The 15686-nt window shown below is 37.5% G+C and overlaps 1 protein-coding gene across 2 annotated transcripts in view; it reads left to right on the forward strand.

Annotated features, from left to right (window-relative positions):
- Positions 1-15204, forward strand: part of LOC109069824 (pappalysin-1-like) — an 89066-nt gene extending 73862 nt beyond the window's left edge. For both annotated transcript variants that reach the window (XM_042756800.1, XM_042756801.1), the window contains exons 20-22: positions 3595-3666; positions 5078-5176; positions 9945-15204. In XM_042756800.1, the coding sequence (XP_042612734.1) occupies positions 3595-3666; positions 5078-5176; positions 9945-10049 (276 nt within the window). In that variant the 3' untranslated portion in view covers positions 10050-15204. The remainder of the gene's footprint in view (positions 1-3594; positions 3667-5077; positions 5177-9944) is intronic.
- The last annotated feature ends 482 nt before the right edge of the window (positions 15205-15686 follow it).

Genomic DNA, 15686 nt, shown 5'->3' on the forward strand with positions numbered 1-15686 from the left:
GCTTGGAAGCCAACAGGAAAAGTTGTGTCTTGACCGTATAGGATGGAAAATATGAAAGGCCTTAAAAAGTGTAAAACAGTCTCTGATACAGATAGTATAAAAGTCTATTTAATAGAAGGCAGGTAGCACTAATGCAGCTCAGGCCTGTAGAGAACCTATAAAAACAAGCACAAGTTCATGAGCAGACGGTTTAAATTAGGCCTTGAGTAAACAAGCCGCTTGGGTCCTTAGTGTGACACTGAATACTAAGCGTGTCTATGTGTGTGTGGATGGCCACAGTTGGTCAGCAGGGCGAAGTCCTGCTTTCTTGGTAATGTTCTGTTTATGCTCAGCCTTTCCATTCCTCATTGCTTCTGGAGTTCCCCCAGACCGCATCATTTCACCTCTCCAAACATCCTTTCTACCTGTGCTAACCCAGGAGGTCCTTCCCCTTTGCTCTCCTCAGCAGGGGTGGGAGCTGGTTAGCACTCCTGGAGTTTAATGAGTCCCCTACTTACCCAAGCTCTTAAGACTGTAATCCTTCAAGCTGGGCTGGGCTCTTTCATTGATTCCTAACTGATTTTAAGCATCTCCACTGGAACACTGAGGATTTTATTTGTTTGGGTTCTGTGTGTTAGGCAAAGAAATCTGTCAACAAACAGAGCAAAGGTTCTACACATTCAAACTGAAATCCATGCCAGCCTGAAGGCTTATTAGCAATTCTTGCTAAGGGTTTGAACAAACCCCTGACCCTGTGTGATGAACCTTAGAGCCTAACCAGGGCTCAAATTGAGGGTGGGAGTGGGAGGAGGGGGGGTTGTGCAGGGGTTGGCATCCCCCTTGTTGGAAAAAAAAGCACCCCCTCAACTATTCCCCTTACCATCCCCTTTAGATTAATAATGTTGTTTATCTAAAACTTATCATGCGAATGAAATATTAAAATTCTCTATATATGATCATTTACAAACTAAATAATGGCGATTGGCCAATAGTTTTTTGTGCAAAATGTCAAGCGCAACTTTGACGTTTTTTAAAAAGAAGACAACAGAAGGTATGACATTTCCTTAATTAGAGTTTAAAGACATTGCCCTGACATAACATCATTGTGCTGAATGTGTGACTGAGGGACAGAGAGATACTGAGAGATGACATTTTCAAATACATCACTGACTTTGCAAAAAAAAAGAAGAAAACTTCGAAAGAAAAAAATATCCCTTTATGAGTTTTTCTTTTTTATATTTATCACATAAAACTAGAGTACTTTCCTGAATATTATCACGTGTGCGTGATTGCAAATGTACTATTCATTTTATACAACAAAGCAAAGAGAACAACCCTGAGGTGTTTCATTTCTGAATGAATCTGTTTTTAAACAAATTAAGTGAGCCAGTGATTCAATGATCCATTCATAAAGATAGTCACTTGCTTCGTTTCTAATTTAATCACCCATTTTAAAACTAAAGGTTTGACTGAATGATTCAGTGAATCATAAAAAAGGGATTTGCTGCCACCTATTGGCGGTTTTTGTGTCATATATATTTATCTATGACAGGCCTAAACCTAATCCATTGTAAGCGTTAAGCAACGACAAGGATCTCCCAACACAAAACCCTGGAACAGGAACCAAGGCTTCTTCCACAGAATCACCACGTGACCTTGTTCAAAAGAAATGGTTGCCCCTCGGGGACAACCCCTTGGTCCTGAGCCACCACTGCAAGGGCCTCATGTACAGCAGGCCAAAAGGCATTACGTTGGACGAATCGAATTAATAGCAGGAGACAGACGTGCCGGCATAGTCACTGAATCCCAAACCATGCCAAGATAAGTGGTCCCCTAAACTGGAGAAAGCTCACTCTTCTTCGTATTCAGCCTTAACCCCAGCTCTTTCATATGGGCAAGTATGACATCTCAATGCCAAAACGCCATCTGCTCTGATTGAGCTAGAAGTCCTTCAAGTCTATGGTGACGAACCAGTCCTCGGACCTGATTTACATCACAATCTGTTTTAACGTCAGCATCTTGAATCTGAACGTCTTGACAGAGCGATTAAGTTGGCGCAGATCTATGATAGGATGCAACCCTCCATCCTTGGGAACAATGAAGTATCGGTTGTCAAAGCCAGACTCCCTCTCGAGCGGAGGGAAACATTCTATAGCCTTCTTTCTCAGGAGGGTAGCCACTTTTTGTTCCATCACCAAAGCCTGCTCAGGGCCTAACAGAGTAAGTGTGACCCCGTTGAATCAAGCACTGAATTGGATTCTGTAGCCTCTCTCAACAGTCTGCAGGACCCACTGAGACAAGTTTGACAGAAGTTTCCATGCTGCCAGATGGTCTACAAAGGGAATCAGTCTCTTGGAGACGGACCTCTGGTGTACTTTGAGCAGTCAGCTCAACGCCCTGAAGTGGATGACTGGCAGGGGACAAATGAACTGGCCGCTTTAATAATCTCCTTGGAGGATACAAGCTTCTGGGCGAACACTGAGAACTGTGCTCACTGGAGACCGCTTTGCCCTGAAGCACTGGAGGTGGCAGGGTTGACAGACGGTTCTCCTGAGGGCCCTGAGGAGAGACAAGCACCGTATGATGAGGTGTACACCGCTCTTCCCCAGAGGAGCTTGCCCTCAGAAGCTAGGTGCCTGAGGCTTCAGGACTTCTTCGCCAAAGTCTTCCAAATAAGAATAACATTCCTCAGATCTACCATCTCCCTGGAGGACTTTGGCCAAGAGCCTCGCCCCAACCCCTGATCTCTCTGCGGGGGAGCATGGAAAGCGATGCTCTTCTTCTGCTGCACCCTGTATGAGGAGCAGGAAGACGGCTGGGGTTGCTTCTGCCCAGCAGCTCCTAAGACTGAACCACGGTAAGGAAGAAACTGATGGAATCCTGCCACCTGCTTCTTTGCTTCCTGAAACCTTTCAACAACAGTGCTGACAGTATCACCGAAAAGGCCAGATGGAGCTAGCGGGGCATCCAAAAGGAAGATCCTGTCCTTGCCCTTCATATCAGACAGTTTCAACCAGAGATGTCTTTCCGTAGCCACCAATGCTGCCAATGCTGACTTATCAATTGCCATCCAACTGAATTTGTGCACTGGCACAACACACACACTACAAACACACCTTTTAGATGGAAACAACACAGGGTGCTTGCTGAAGAGCAGAAGCTTAATTCCGCAAAAACTGCAATTGCAGGTTTTCAAACAGAGATGGCGTCAAAGAGGCAAAACTTTGCAGCTTTAAAGCTTCTTGGTCACTATGTCACCCCACCCATGATGTCTCACCACTCTACAGGATTACAGTTATATAAAATCCCCCATTTCAGGCCCCATAAGGAAAACAAACTTAAAAATAGTTGATTTAATAAAGATACATTTTTTTAATTAAATAAACCCCCAACTCCCAGAAAGACGAAATTAGTATCTTGTAAGACATGCTACAACAATCTTTGCTTTATTTTATTTAACTTTGAAAAAGCTTTTTTACAGTGTTATTTAAAAGCCCTCACAGTGGCTGCTATTTGTTCAGTAATTCACTATAATGGAGCTGTATTATCTGAAAGCATTGAACATTGATAACTTTGAACATTACCTTTGTTATTCTGTCATTTTCTCTCATACAGAACATTGTATGCACCATGGGACTAAAGTGGTACCCTAACCCAGAGGCCCTCCATTGCATAAAGGGATGCGAAGTAAGACCTACCTCACATATTTCTACTTATAATTACATTTTCTTATTTATTTATTTTTAAATAATTAAAATTGTATTTATTTTTTATTATATTTATATATTCATTTATTTATCTGCTTTTTATTTGTTAAAAATCATTTATTTTATTAAATATTTAATTTGTATTTATCTATTATTTCACTTAATTTTATTTATTTCTTTGAACATTTAAATTATTTATGATTCATTTATTTTTATATTCAGTTAACTTTCTGTTCACCATATCCAAACTCACATTGTAAGTTTGCATGATGACAACATTATGCCCCTGATAGTCATTTCAAGGTAATCTCCCAGCCATAGCTTTATGCTCTATACAGTCACGGAGGTCTGTTCTCTGGGCTATGACCTTGAACAGTTGTTTCTGCCATCTTCTCACGCTCTTTGAAGTATAATACATAAATAAACATGCTGTGCCTAGTGTCTTCCTCTCCTTTGCTCTTTGGGCCAGTCTAGCCTAATCTGAGTTAGGTTTAACAGGGCCAACAAAAGCAGACAAGTGGGATCTGTTACCACCTTTGTTTTTAAGGGCAGTTTGTTTTCTTTTTGCATTTTAGACAAACCTGGAAACCTTATTTAGAGGGTATCATGTTCCCAACTTCCTCAAATCACAGAGTGAGAATAAAAAAAAACTGCTACTGTGTCTTCTAGAAAAAAGAGCTGTTGAAATATCATTTGCCATTGAAAAGACTGAACTGACATTTTTCACATAGACTGTAAACATAAACATAATTTCTTTAAAGCACATGTGACTTTTCTTGCCAAAGACATTGCACTGCTATCCTGAAAGTGTGATTAATCTGCACCTCTCTCTCATTTATAATGAGTCTTGCTGTGGCATTGAGATAACCAGTCCATTTTTTATTCGGGCCAGAGCAGCAGACTTTTGAACCCAACTCATCCTGACCCAGTTTCAATGGGTGGTAATTAGCAGCCCTCTGAAAGCTTTTGGGTTGGGCCAGAGAGATGATTTCAAATTGGAAAAGGTCACAGGTGTGTTGGGCAACCTTTTGTGCCTGTCAAGATGAAAATGTGTATTAACTCCCAAGGGAGACACATATAAGTTTATTAGGGCTTCGGTTTCCCCGTGAAAAGCAGCCTCCACCATCCACAAGCCCGGGAATACTAACTCAATTTTTCCAGGGAAACATAATTGCAACAGACTCAAGTCTGTATGTCTATTTTTACACAGTTGTGGATGTACACAGTGTGAATGGCTGTCTCTTTATTTCTTGCTTTCTGGTTTTATATGAATTTATTGATGGAGTTTATGGGGGAACACGTTATTATTTGACAATGTATTGCTGATGTTATTTGTGTTTATATATTTAGTAATTTCATGTTACAGAGCAGTTTTATCTGTTTTTCACCAGCCGTTCATGGGTGATAATTACTGCGACGCCATCAACAACCGAGCGTTCTGCAACTATGATGGAGGAGACTGCTGCCATTCTACTGTTAAAACCAAAAAGGTATGTTTTTTTTATTCTTTAGATGTTTAATCAGTTGAATTCCTTGTTTACACTTCAAGAGCTGGTAAATAAACAGTAAAAAGCTGTAAATCACATAATTTGCTTAGTTTCTACAGATTCAGACAGGGTAATACATCTTGCATTGTAATAATTATCTCCTTGGAGAGGAAACTTAAGAACACCCACAGAAGCAGGGGGAAACTCTCTGAACCCTACCCACAATGCATTGTAGACACTGTAGATGAAGCACGCACATACTGTATATGTTTGGGTGTTTTCCAAAGCCATGGCAACAAACGGTTGCATATAGCATTTCCATATGGACGTTCACCTCACTTTCCAACAACAAGAAAGATCCGAGAGTTTAATCCCGAGGGTGGTAAATAGCCCTAGAAAGGCTTTTTCTGCATGCTTGTGTACTCTTCTTTTTCCAATTGACTTGTCATCCTCTTTCACTTGATCCTCCCTTGCTTTTTCCTTGAGCAAGTTTTCCTGGCTGCCAGAGCAAGTGAACTTTTCTTTTGACAGACAAAGAATTAAAAGTAACTTCTCCAAAGTTACAACAGCAAACTCTGGAAGCACACTGGACCGCTCTACTCGTGCATGGTGCCAAAAAAAAAAAAAAAGTTGGCATGTGTGATGATGCTTTTCCCTGCAGAATACACAACTTGTTGTGAAAGATCTAGAAACGGCAGTTGTAACTGTACTCTTAACATTTGAATGCAGCTGTAAATCATATAGTAACGTATAAACTCAAGGGGGCCATTTGCTTTGTCACGCCAGAGGATTACCCAAGCAAATAATAAAACTAACTGCACATCCTCCAACCTCCTTTTTAAATATGTTAAAATGTATATAAATTTCACAATATTACTTGGGTTTTTTTTTTTCATTATTTTTTAATCAAATAAATGCAGCCTTGGGGAGTATGTGACTTCTATAAAAAAAAAAAAAACACTTACCAGCCCCAAACTTTTGAACAGTTGTGTACATTAAGAAAGAGCCAAGTTAAGCTTGTCTGAGAAAATGACAGTTATAGTTGCTAAGGTATGACTGGTCAGTAGCATTTTTAGGAATAATATTTCAGCCTCCCAGTAAATATAATCTAAGCAATAAACCTTATTTATTGTGTGCTTAAGTTGTCAATTTCTTATGACTTCTTGTACTTTTTAATGTACTTTTTGTTCCTTCTTTGTATGGGAGCCGCAAAGATATCATCTTCCACAATGACTTAAAAGAGAACACATACTTTAGATCGAGGTCACATAAGGTCATAACAGATAGCACTGAAATTATGTTTTGATTCCTCCCCCCAATTGATGGTTTATTGTATTTAGTAAACAGAATTTGGTGGCTTCCACTGGAGCTCTTTGTACTTGTGTCATTTTTGGTGGTCGTCGGTGGGCTGTTTTCATTGTTTCTTTGGAAGGACTGTATGTTTTTCATTCCAGTGTTCCAATAACTCACAGTATACATTGCTTGTATTTGTCAGAGCTCTTGTCAGCCAAGGTCTTCCTCCCAAATGCACCATCAGTAGCGAATAACTGCCCTCACAAGCCCCACATGAGCAGACAGAAAAGCAACATTGACACAAAGCATCCTATTAGTTTGTTGGACTTGAGGATGACCAGCATTTGAAACCGTGCCTTGTAATGATGAGGTCTTCCATTTTGGAGGTGAGGTCATGATGGCAGAACTAAATTTGCTTCCAGTTGATGTGTTTAGTGGTGACGCTAAACAATTTTCTAGCAAAGTCCTCCAGATTTCCGTTTAACACAGATCTAAATCGTGGCCCAGTATAGCTTAGCTTAAACGCTGAATTGCACCCTATGTATAAAACTACATTGCCTTACATTGTGTGAGGCAACATCGAGAGCACCGAGGAGTAATATGGAAATAGGATTTTGGGAAAATTGTTGTAGGTCAGTTGAAGGATCTCAACTGGTGCGTCCAACCCAAATGCTGAGTACATTAACTTGCTAAAAATAGATTGTTTGTGCAGTAAATTATTGGCTACCCTTGCATTTCAAGAGACATTCACAAACCAAAGATTTAAAATATAAAGATAATGTGCAGCTGAGTATGAGTATATTTTAGTGTTTGTTGTTAAGGACATTTTCTGTTTACTTTTGTGTCTCAAATTGTCTTGGTTCTGTGTTTGGTTGCCACTTGATATTCAGTGCAAAATTTGAGTTTGGAAGCAAAACCAGCTGAGAACCACTAAACTTCATTTTTACGCGGTCAAACAAACAGTATCAAATCATTTTTGTGGGCAATTGTTCAAATCTTCTTTTATTACTACTTAGGCTACTGGATAAATCACAGATCCTCTACCACCATCCCAATGACATCAATACAGAAAAGGTCAGATGTTGTGAGAACATTCAGCGGTTGCGAGGTTTGCTGAAGGAAAAGTGCACTGACAGCTCAGCTTACTGTCAAAAGCTTCCTGCAGACTTCTCAACCTCACTTCTTTCAAACTTATGTCAGAGTTTGTCTGAATCTTGTAAAATGCTGATATTTATACTATCCAGATGTCATGGTCTCAGTGGCATGAACTGAACATTAAAAGGAGGTTTGCTTGCATTGGCATCACCTAACATCAGTTTATAAGTCATTTATTTGGAATAAATATTATTCTTGCTTAATATTTCCATTTTACAAGAAATAAATGTAAAAAGGAAAATAGTTTAAAACAAAGGTTCAGTAAAATGAAATTAAAATTTCATAATATCAGATATTATTTTAATCAGTCCATTTGGCTTTGGTACAATAACAATACAAAAGATTTTTCCTTTTTCTTTAATTTTTTTTTTTTTTTTTTTTTTTTGCAAAAAACATGTTTTCTGTATAATATTATGCTGAATATTTATTTATTTAATTTCAGTTAATTTTTTGTTGTTTTTGTTGTTGTCATTTTTTTGTTTGTTTTTTTCATGGTTTTAGTTAATTAAAATATCTAACTAATTACAATAATTAGTTAACTACAATAGCTCTGGTTCCTTGGCATCAAAAAGTTTGAAAACCGCTGTTCTAAGACACCTAATTGTAGTTACAACTCAGTTTTAATAAATTGTTCACTTTTGCAGTTGTTTTTAACTTCAAAAAAATAATGCACAGGGTTTCTTTTTTTTTTCTCTTTATTTATTTATTATTTATTTTTATTTTTTGCAGTGTTTTTGTTTGTTTTCCCCAGAAACAATTCAGGGATGGCTGCATACACACACACACACACACTTAACAACTGGAGAATTGTTGGTCGGTTGTAATGAGGAGTGTGGCAATGGAGGGAATGTTGTCAGCCAGACTTTGTGGGCACTATGAATGGACTAGATTTACAGTTGGGAAAATCCCCTACAGTGGATGGGGACACCAAAAGGAAAGGCCTGTGTATTTCACAGGGCAAAGAAAGGGCAGTCCTTCCCTCAACGCTTGTGTTCCCTCTTTTTTCACTCTGCACTCGCACACCTCCAAGTGCGCTCACACAGATCGGTCAGTGCACACATACAGTATAGCTCACAGGGACTAAAAGGAACCTTTTTCTGTTTGACATCAAAAGTTAAAACAAACTGGGGTGAGCATACTGTTGCATTGTTAGTGGTTCATGTATATTAGAGGTGCAAGTGTGGATCAGATTTTCAAAAATGTGTTCCATTCTGTGGATACTTGTGGATACATGGAGTTGTTTTCACTGACAAACAGTGATTTTAAAAAACTTTTTTTTCCTCTCTTTTTTTTTTTCATTCCAGCTTCAGTGTTCCGCATCCTTTTCCCAAATGGTAGAATAGTTAGAACTAAATAAAAGGATAATGATGTTATTTATAAAATGAGAGCACAATGTACTTTGGTTGGTGACATCATTAGACCCCCCCCCCCCCCCCCCCCCCCCCACACACACACACACACATGCGTTCGGCTCTCACCGTATCTAATTTGATAAAAGTGCAAGACTAATTATGACTGATGTTTAATAGATAGCACATCTGACCACAATATCAACCAAGGTCAACTGTAAAGATTTTTGTTAGAGTATTCAATTATGTTCTTCAAAAAGCTTGGTTTGTCTCAATTTATTTATTTATGTATTCTGTGAACTGTTTGTAGTCCTTGCTGACTTTTCAAATTATTCATTTGAATTGCTTAAAAAAATTGAGTTTGTAAATATAAATAAATAAAAAGATTATTGGAGTTTGTAATATAGTATTTTTTAAAAACTATTTCAGTCTTTCTACCTCAAAATATTGTTTAATTCATTATTGCTTGCTGTTTCTTTGTAATTACTTGTGAAATTTAAAGAAATCTTTCATTGTAACAGATGCAACTGACAAATGACTATTTGCGATCTATATTTATATAATATTTGCTGATAAATATTGTCGTTTGAGATTTTAATGCCGGTGACAGCTTTCAACTGGGAAGATCTGAGATCATATTTTGGTTATAGATTCTGCTCACTGATGATTTGGTAGCTGTTTTTTGTTGTTTCATTGCTCATTCTTAATGAATTCTTAATAGTTTGCCCAAAAATGTAACAAAACAATCTTTCATCATTTACTCAAGTCATACAGGCATAAGGTCAAGTAAATTATGAAAAACGTTTCATTTTTGGGTGAACTATCTCTTAGATCAGAGTCGCCGATGTATTTGTAATGTAACTGATGAAACACATTGAAACCCCTTCTGCCATTATAACACTGCTGTATTATGGTGAATGTGATCCCCTCAAGCTCTTGGACTCAACCCGCTTAATTTTTTTTTTCTGTGCCAGGTGATTCCATTCCCTATGTCATGTGACATTCGAGAAGACTGTGCATGTCGAGACCCCGACACCCAGGAGAACAACAAAGGACTCCGCCACAGGTCCTTTGGCTGAGCTTTGTACCCACTGTGGCACCCAGGGGGCCTGCTGGGAAACCATTCTTTTCTACATGCTGCTTATAAGAGGGCCTTTTCACTCGCACCGCAAATCAAACAGCAACAACTTGAGAGGGTATGACACTCAAAAACAAACAACCAACCAAACACATCAACAACAGGTTTCGCAAAGGACAAGAAGTGGAAGTTCTATGAATGACTTTCTGGCAAAAGCAACCATAGATGTCATCAAACTAAAGCTCAAACAAGCCTGGGCTGACAGTTTTGATGTTTTATGTTTGCTTTCATTGATCATTATTTGTAAAGCGCAACCATGGCAATGTTGTTCTTATGTAGAGCCAGAGGAATAAGGGAGGAAAGGAAAAAATGTAGCTGTTAATGTTTGACTGTAGTCAGAAAATGGGACGATTCCAATCGAGTCAAATGCAAGACCTCCAAACTAAAGCAAATCGATGAATGAGAGGACCTCTGATGCTTTCACGATGCCCCTTAACACCTGACCTCTGAGACTGTCTTGATGACAGTTTAGCCATACGCTGTGTCCTCTCATATCAAGAGTCCTCTGTGTTCTTATATTTATCATTTCAGATATCAAAGAGGAAATGCATACAAATGGACCTTAATATCAAATCCAAATTTGTGTCACACGAATGGCTTGCACTCTTCTGAATGTTTGAGCTGCTCGTACTCACTAGGAAAAAAAAAAATCTGGCTGAAAACCTCAGCGCCTGTATGAAACATCGAGGGATGATGGGAATGTTTCACAGTGCATAGGAAGATGTACGAGTGCAGCTGCTGTGGTCCTAAATCACAAAATCCTGTATATCAGCAAGAAATGCACAAATCTGATGCCGAAAAATCATCAGAGGAGGTGTTGATCCAGTGAGTTACATCCAGAGAGAGAGAGCTTGTGAAAGAAGCTGTGTTAGCACAGCTGTTGCTGCTAGTTTTGCTGCCATGGCCATGCTGCCAATTCTGTCTATGGACAGTTTGTAGTTTAGTCTGCCATAGATTTTACCTCTGGGCAAAATGCAGTTATATCAACTTTACAGGAATACATATATTCATATAGACGCAAACAGCTTTATACATGTAGATATGCCAACAGGTTCCCCTCTGCAGAAAAAAAGGCTGTTTTGTATGGACCCTTGGGCTGTCAAAGTTCACACACTAATTGACATAATGTTTTCATTCTGTTCTGTGTGATTTTCTAAAAACTGATCTGAGCTGAACATTCGGAGCTCATTGAAATGGATTGCGTACCCGTGTTGCTATCAGTAAATGGAGAAAGATGTTCTTCATGGATAATTTATTTATAAATCAATCCCTGATGGGACGTATTTCCTGCCTGCCTGTTTGGTGCAGTTTGATAAATATGATTAATGGCAATAATTAGATTGACTACAGAATTTATTTTTGAAACAAGTAAAAATTTAGCCCTGTCTGGTGTCCTATATAGACATATCATCCACATCAATTGCCAAGCTCAAATACACATATTCCCTGGAACTGAATGTGTTAATGCTGTGCATTAGAACTATGAAACAGATTATGAGATTAATCATTTTAATAGATTGATAGCCCTATTAGAGACTCAATAGCCACTGAGATGACTGACTAAAAGAGAAATACAATTATATACACACTGACACAGCATATCCCAGACACAATTAATAATTCAAATAAAATGGGCAGTCAGTCAGCATTTGCTTGATGATGAAGAACAACTAAAGGGCATTCAGGACAATGACATATTTTATTAGGAGCCATGTGTTAATTCAGAAGTAATGCCAAATTATAAGAAAAGTGAGTTAAATATTGACACAAAGAATGTAATTTAGGCTTCATTGTGAATATAATAAGCATTTAGCATCAAGGTGTTTGTGCTAATCTAATGTAGCAATATATTTGTAAAGAAAAGAGCAGTTTAACTGTGTAGAAAACATGATATAATTTCAGACTTTGCAGTCCATTTTCATCTGGCATTTTGTAATACAAATATCTAATTGGCAGATATGCCATCGGTGCTTCCCTTTTTGTGGTGCTCATTATTTTTGTGAAAAATAACAGTAACATTAGCGCATAACAGCAGTGTATGTAACAACTGGCTTGATGTTCAACACAATTGCAAATATGCTATTTTGTAGTTAGTGTAATAACAGGCATTGTTAAGATTTATATTTATATGTACACCAGTGTAAAACTAGAGAGAGGAGTCTATGGTGGTGTGGTAGTTAATGGCAGTCAGTATGACCCTATTAAACACATTATCTTTTAATACCTACATATTGGTATACAAACCACTTTTAGAAAGTATAGAACATCTAAGAAGCATAAAAATGTCTTAGAAGCATTTATCAGCCACCCTCACAATCTCCCTGAGCTCTCGCAAATACATCTAAATGACATCTTTCTCATTACATTAGCAAATTAGCATAGAAACAACAACAACTGTTGTGATAGCAGAAGTGAAGCTACTTATCAAACCAGAATATCCCAACATCACAGGTTGTCTCAGCTCAGCCAATGATAAGAGGTTATTTCTATGGCATTAAGGTCTAACAGTGAACATTCTCTTTTTTTCAGAAGTGAAGAGTTTAAGGTAGGAAGGGCCTTGTATGTATATTTACATCTGGTGGTTTTGGTCAACTGTATCTCTGTCAATCAATATTTTTATCTTTGACCACAGTTGCTGCACTTCTTTGAACAGTTGTTTTGTTGATGAAATAGTAAAAAAAGAAAAAAAGTTTACCATAAAAAAGCTGCTATGGTCAGACAGGTTATCACAATTGTTAAATTAAATATATAGTTGTTTCGTGTATGACATCATTGAATAGTACTTTATACTGTGTGTTGTTATGTTCTTCTCTTTTCACTACCTTGAAACAGTGAGTATAAAAGAGAAATGTGTGTAGTCCGACCATCAAAGGATATCCAAAGGAAAAAAATCTGACCTGCGAGAGACATGGTAACAGTGAGATGACAGAGTAGGTTGTGCCAGTCACTGATGACTTATTTATTCATGTACACAAGCAGCTCTGTCATCATCTCTTTCGATGTAAAGATCATGTCATATTTAGTCTCTATGGACGTCTTTGTTCCTAGTATTAAACTGTATGCTATTATTGCATAGTAAATGCTAAAATACTGCTGCTTTTATTCAATTATCACTTGGAAAGAGTGCCTAGAACAAATACCAATATATGTGCAATCTTATGAACCAGAATCACGAGCGGTTTCAGACATCACTGAAAATGGACTATTACTGAGCTTTACAGTACCTACAGTTCTTTACTGGAGTGTTGTACACAAACAGTGATCAACCTTTTCTGTCTTTTTTTCCCTAGAAATGTAAAAAAAAAAAAAAAGAAGCTGAATGCATTCTAACGCAACATTACCTTTTCTTCTGAAGCCATGAAAAACAAGATCAAATCAAATGAAGTTTGGTGAAACAGTCTACTGTAAACTTAACAGGATCTTTTTTTTTTCTGTACCTCATGCCTGTAATGTTTGCTGCTTACTTATTCAGTATTAGTAATTTAAATCTCTTAGCAATATACAATGTTGTAAATAATATAATTATTTATTAAGAATGTTGTCTTTTTTATTTATATTTACACAGTTCATCTAAGTTATTTTTATATGTCTCCAGTGTTACTTGGTGTGATCAAAAGTCTTTTCTTCCTTGCTGTTTATTTCTCTATTCCGGATAGAAAGCATAGGTCTGGCGTAAGAAATGACCTGTTTTCCCAGCCACTCAATTTGTGTGAGTAATGAATAAAAGTCTCTAATGCACAAGGAACATGTTATAGAAATGTCACCTTTGGTAAAATCCTACAAAGCGTTCCTTTGCCGTATTGACTTCCACCGGTGTTTTAGATTCCATATGTTTGTATATTCTGGGGAAATTGGTCAGAGAGGTTCCGTTTCCAATTGCTGAGTAGATACATTGAACCGGTCTGGAGCTGTGGGGCTCGTGTGGTTTTGTATAAATAGTAGAATAGGTGAGAGAAACTGAAAGACTGCTTGTGGTGGCTCAGCTGCTGATGTTTGGCCACATATAGAAAGCCTCATGTATAGATTCCTTCTATAATCCAGCGTGTGTCCCTACATTTTCATCCTCACCGCAGAATGAGGCACGTCCTCATGTCCATACATGCAGATGAAGTTGTACCTCAGCAAATTAATGTCCTATTTTGTACATCAAATTTTGTGATTTAAAGGTTTCAACCTGTTAGAATAGCCTGAAGGTTACTTTACAAATTCTGAGATTTTTGCCGTAATTTCACTTTATGTGTTTCTACACAGCTGTGTAGGTTTTGTACAGGGCTACTAGTAACATGACTGGACATCAATATTACACCAGTTCAGCATGTTTTTCTCCAATCCCATAGAAGATAACAGTTGCATGATCAAAACCATGTTCCAAAAGTCTGAGATGTAAAAATTTGATGGTGTGCTACTTTCATCATAGTAAAGCAAATTTAGATGCATTTATCATACGTTTTTTGCAACGAGAGATAATTGACCCATTATGTGTCCTTTAAATATTCATTCTGTGTGGTGTTTTTTTTTTTTTTCACAATGTTTATATCTAAATCAAATATGTTACATGTTATTTGATATATATTTATCCTGGGAGTGTTTCTTTTCAATGCCCTGCTTCATTTTGTGTCATTGTTTGGTCTCCAAATTTGCATATTCTTCTGTGACTGCACTGACATAAAAATCAAGACCAGACATGATGATAAACCTGTTGTTCTGTATCTCCAAATACAACCCTAAAAGGCTTGACCTCCTACCTTGATGGTCTCCCTAAGCACTGGTTAGACTCAATAAACCCACTTTGCTCAGTATACATACTTAATGCACTGTTTTGGGCACTTACCACAATATTATTTTAATAACCAATTGATTTGTACCATTTGTCATTTTTCATGATTATCTCTGATGTGAGCAGTTTGCCACTGTTGTTTGTTCATTTGTTTGTTTTTCTGTATAATGTTGATATTATTTGTCACAGAGCAGACTAGTGTACTGTATATTTTCATGAACTCCTCAAGCATTATTAACAGTAAGTACATTAATGTTATTTTTTTCTATGTATTATTTAGAAAATAAACACTGGTTAATGAAATGTAATTGTACTGCTTGTGTTTACTTGCTTTGTGAAACCTGATGCAGGCACTTGTCTGTAATACTGCTACTCCTGTAAGTATATTTCTGAAATGATCTCTAAATATTGTAATGGGAAATATGGAAGAGCAGGGTTACTGTAACTCTAACTCCTTCTGCATGTTGAAAGTTCACCTCATTTTGCCACCTCAGTTTTGAACAGGCAAAGTGCACTTAATCCTCAATTTATGCCAATGCATGCAGTGAATGTGATCTTGGCACTGGAATATAAGAAAGGACTTGATTGGTCAGTTTAGGTGAGGTCAAGAGTGAATTTCAGCCCAGTCATGTTGAAGTGGATGAAACTAGGATTGAGGTAACTAAAAAAAAATATATACATATTTCATTTCCTCTTTCACAAGCTAAAATTTATAGATTTATAAAATATTCTTTCCTGTTTGTCTCAGGGAGTATCATGTCACAGTTTGCACTTTTATTTACATTTTATTTATGTTTGTTT

This window comes from Cyprinus carpio, chromosome A5 (assembly GCF_018340385.1).
Source record: "Cyprinus carpio isolate SPL01 chromosome A5, ASM1834038v1, whole genome shotgun sequence".
Lineage (NCBI taxonomy): Eukaryota > Metazoa > Chordata > Actinopteri > Cypriniformes > Cyprinidae > Cyprinus > Cyprinus carpio.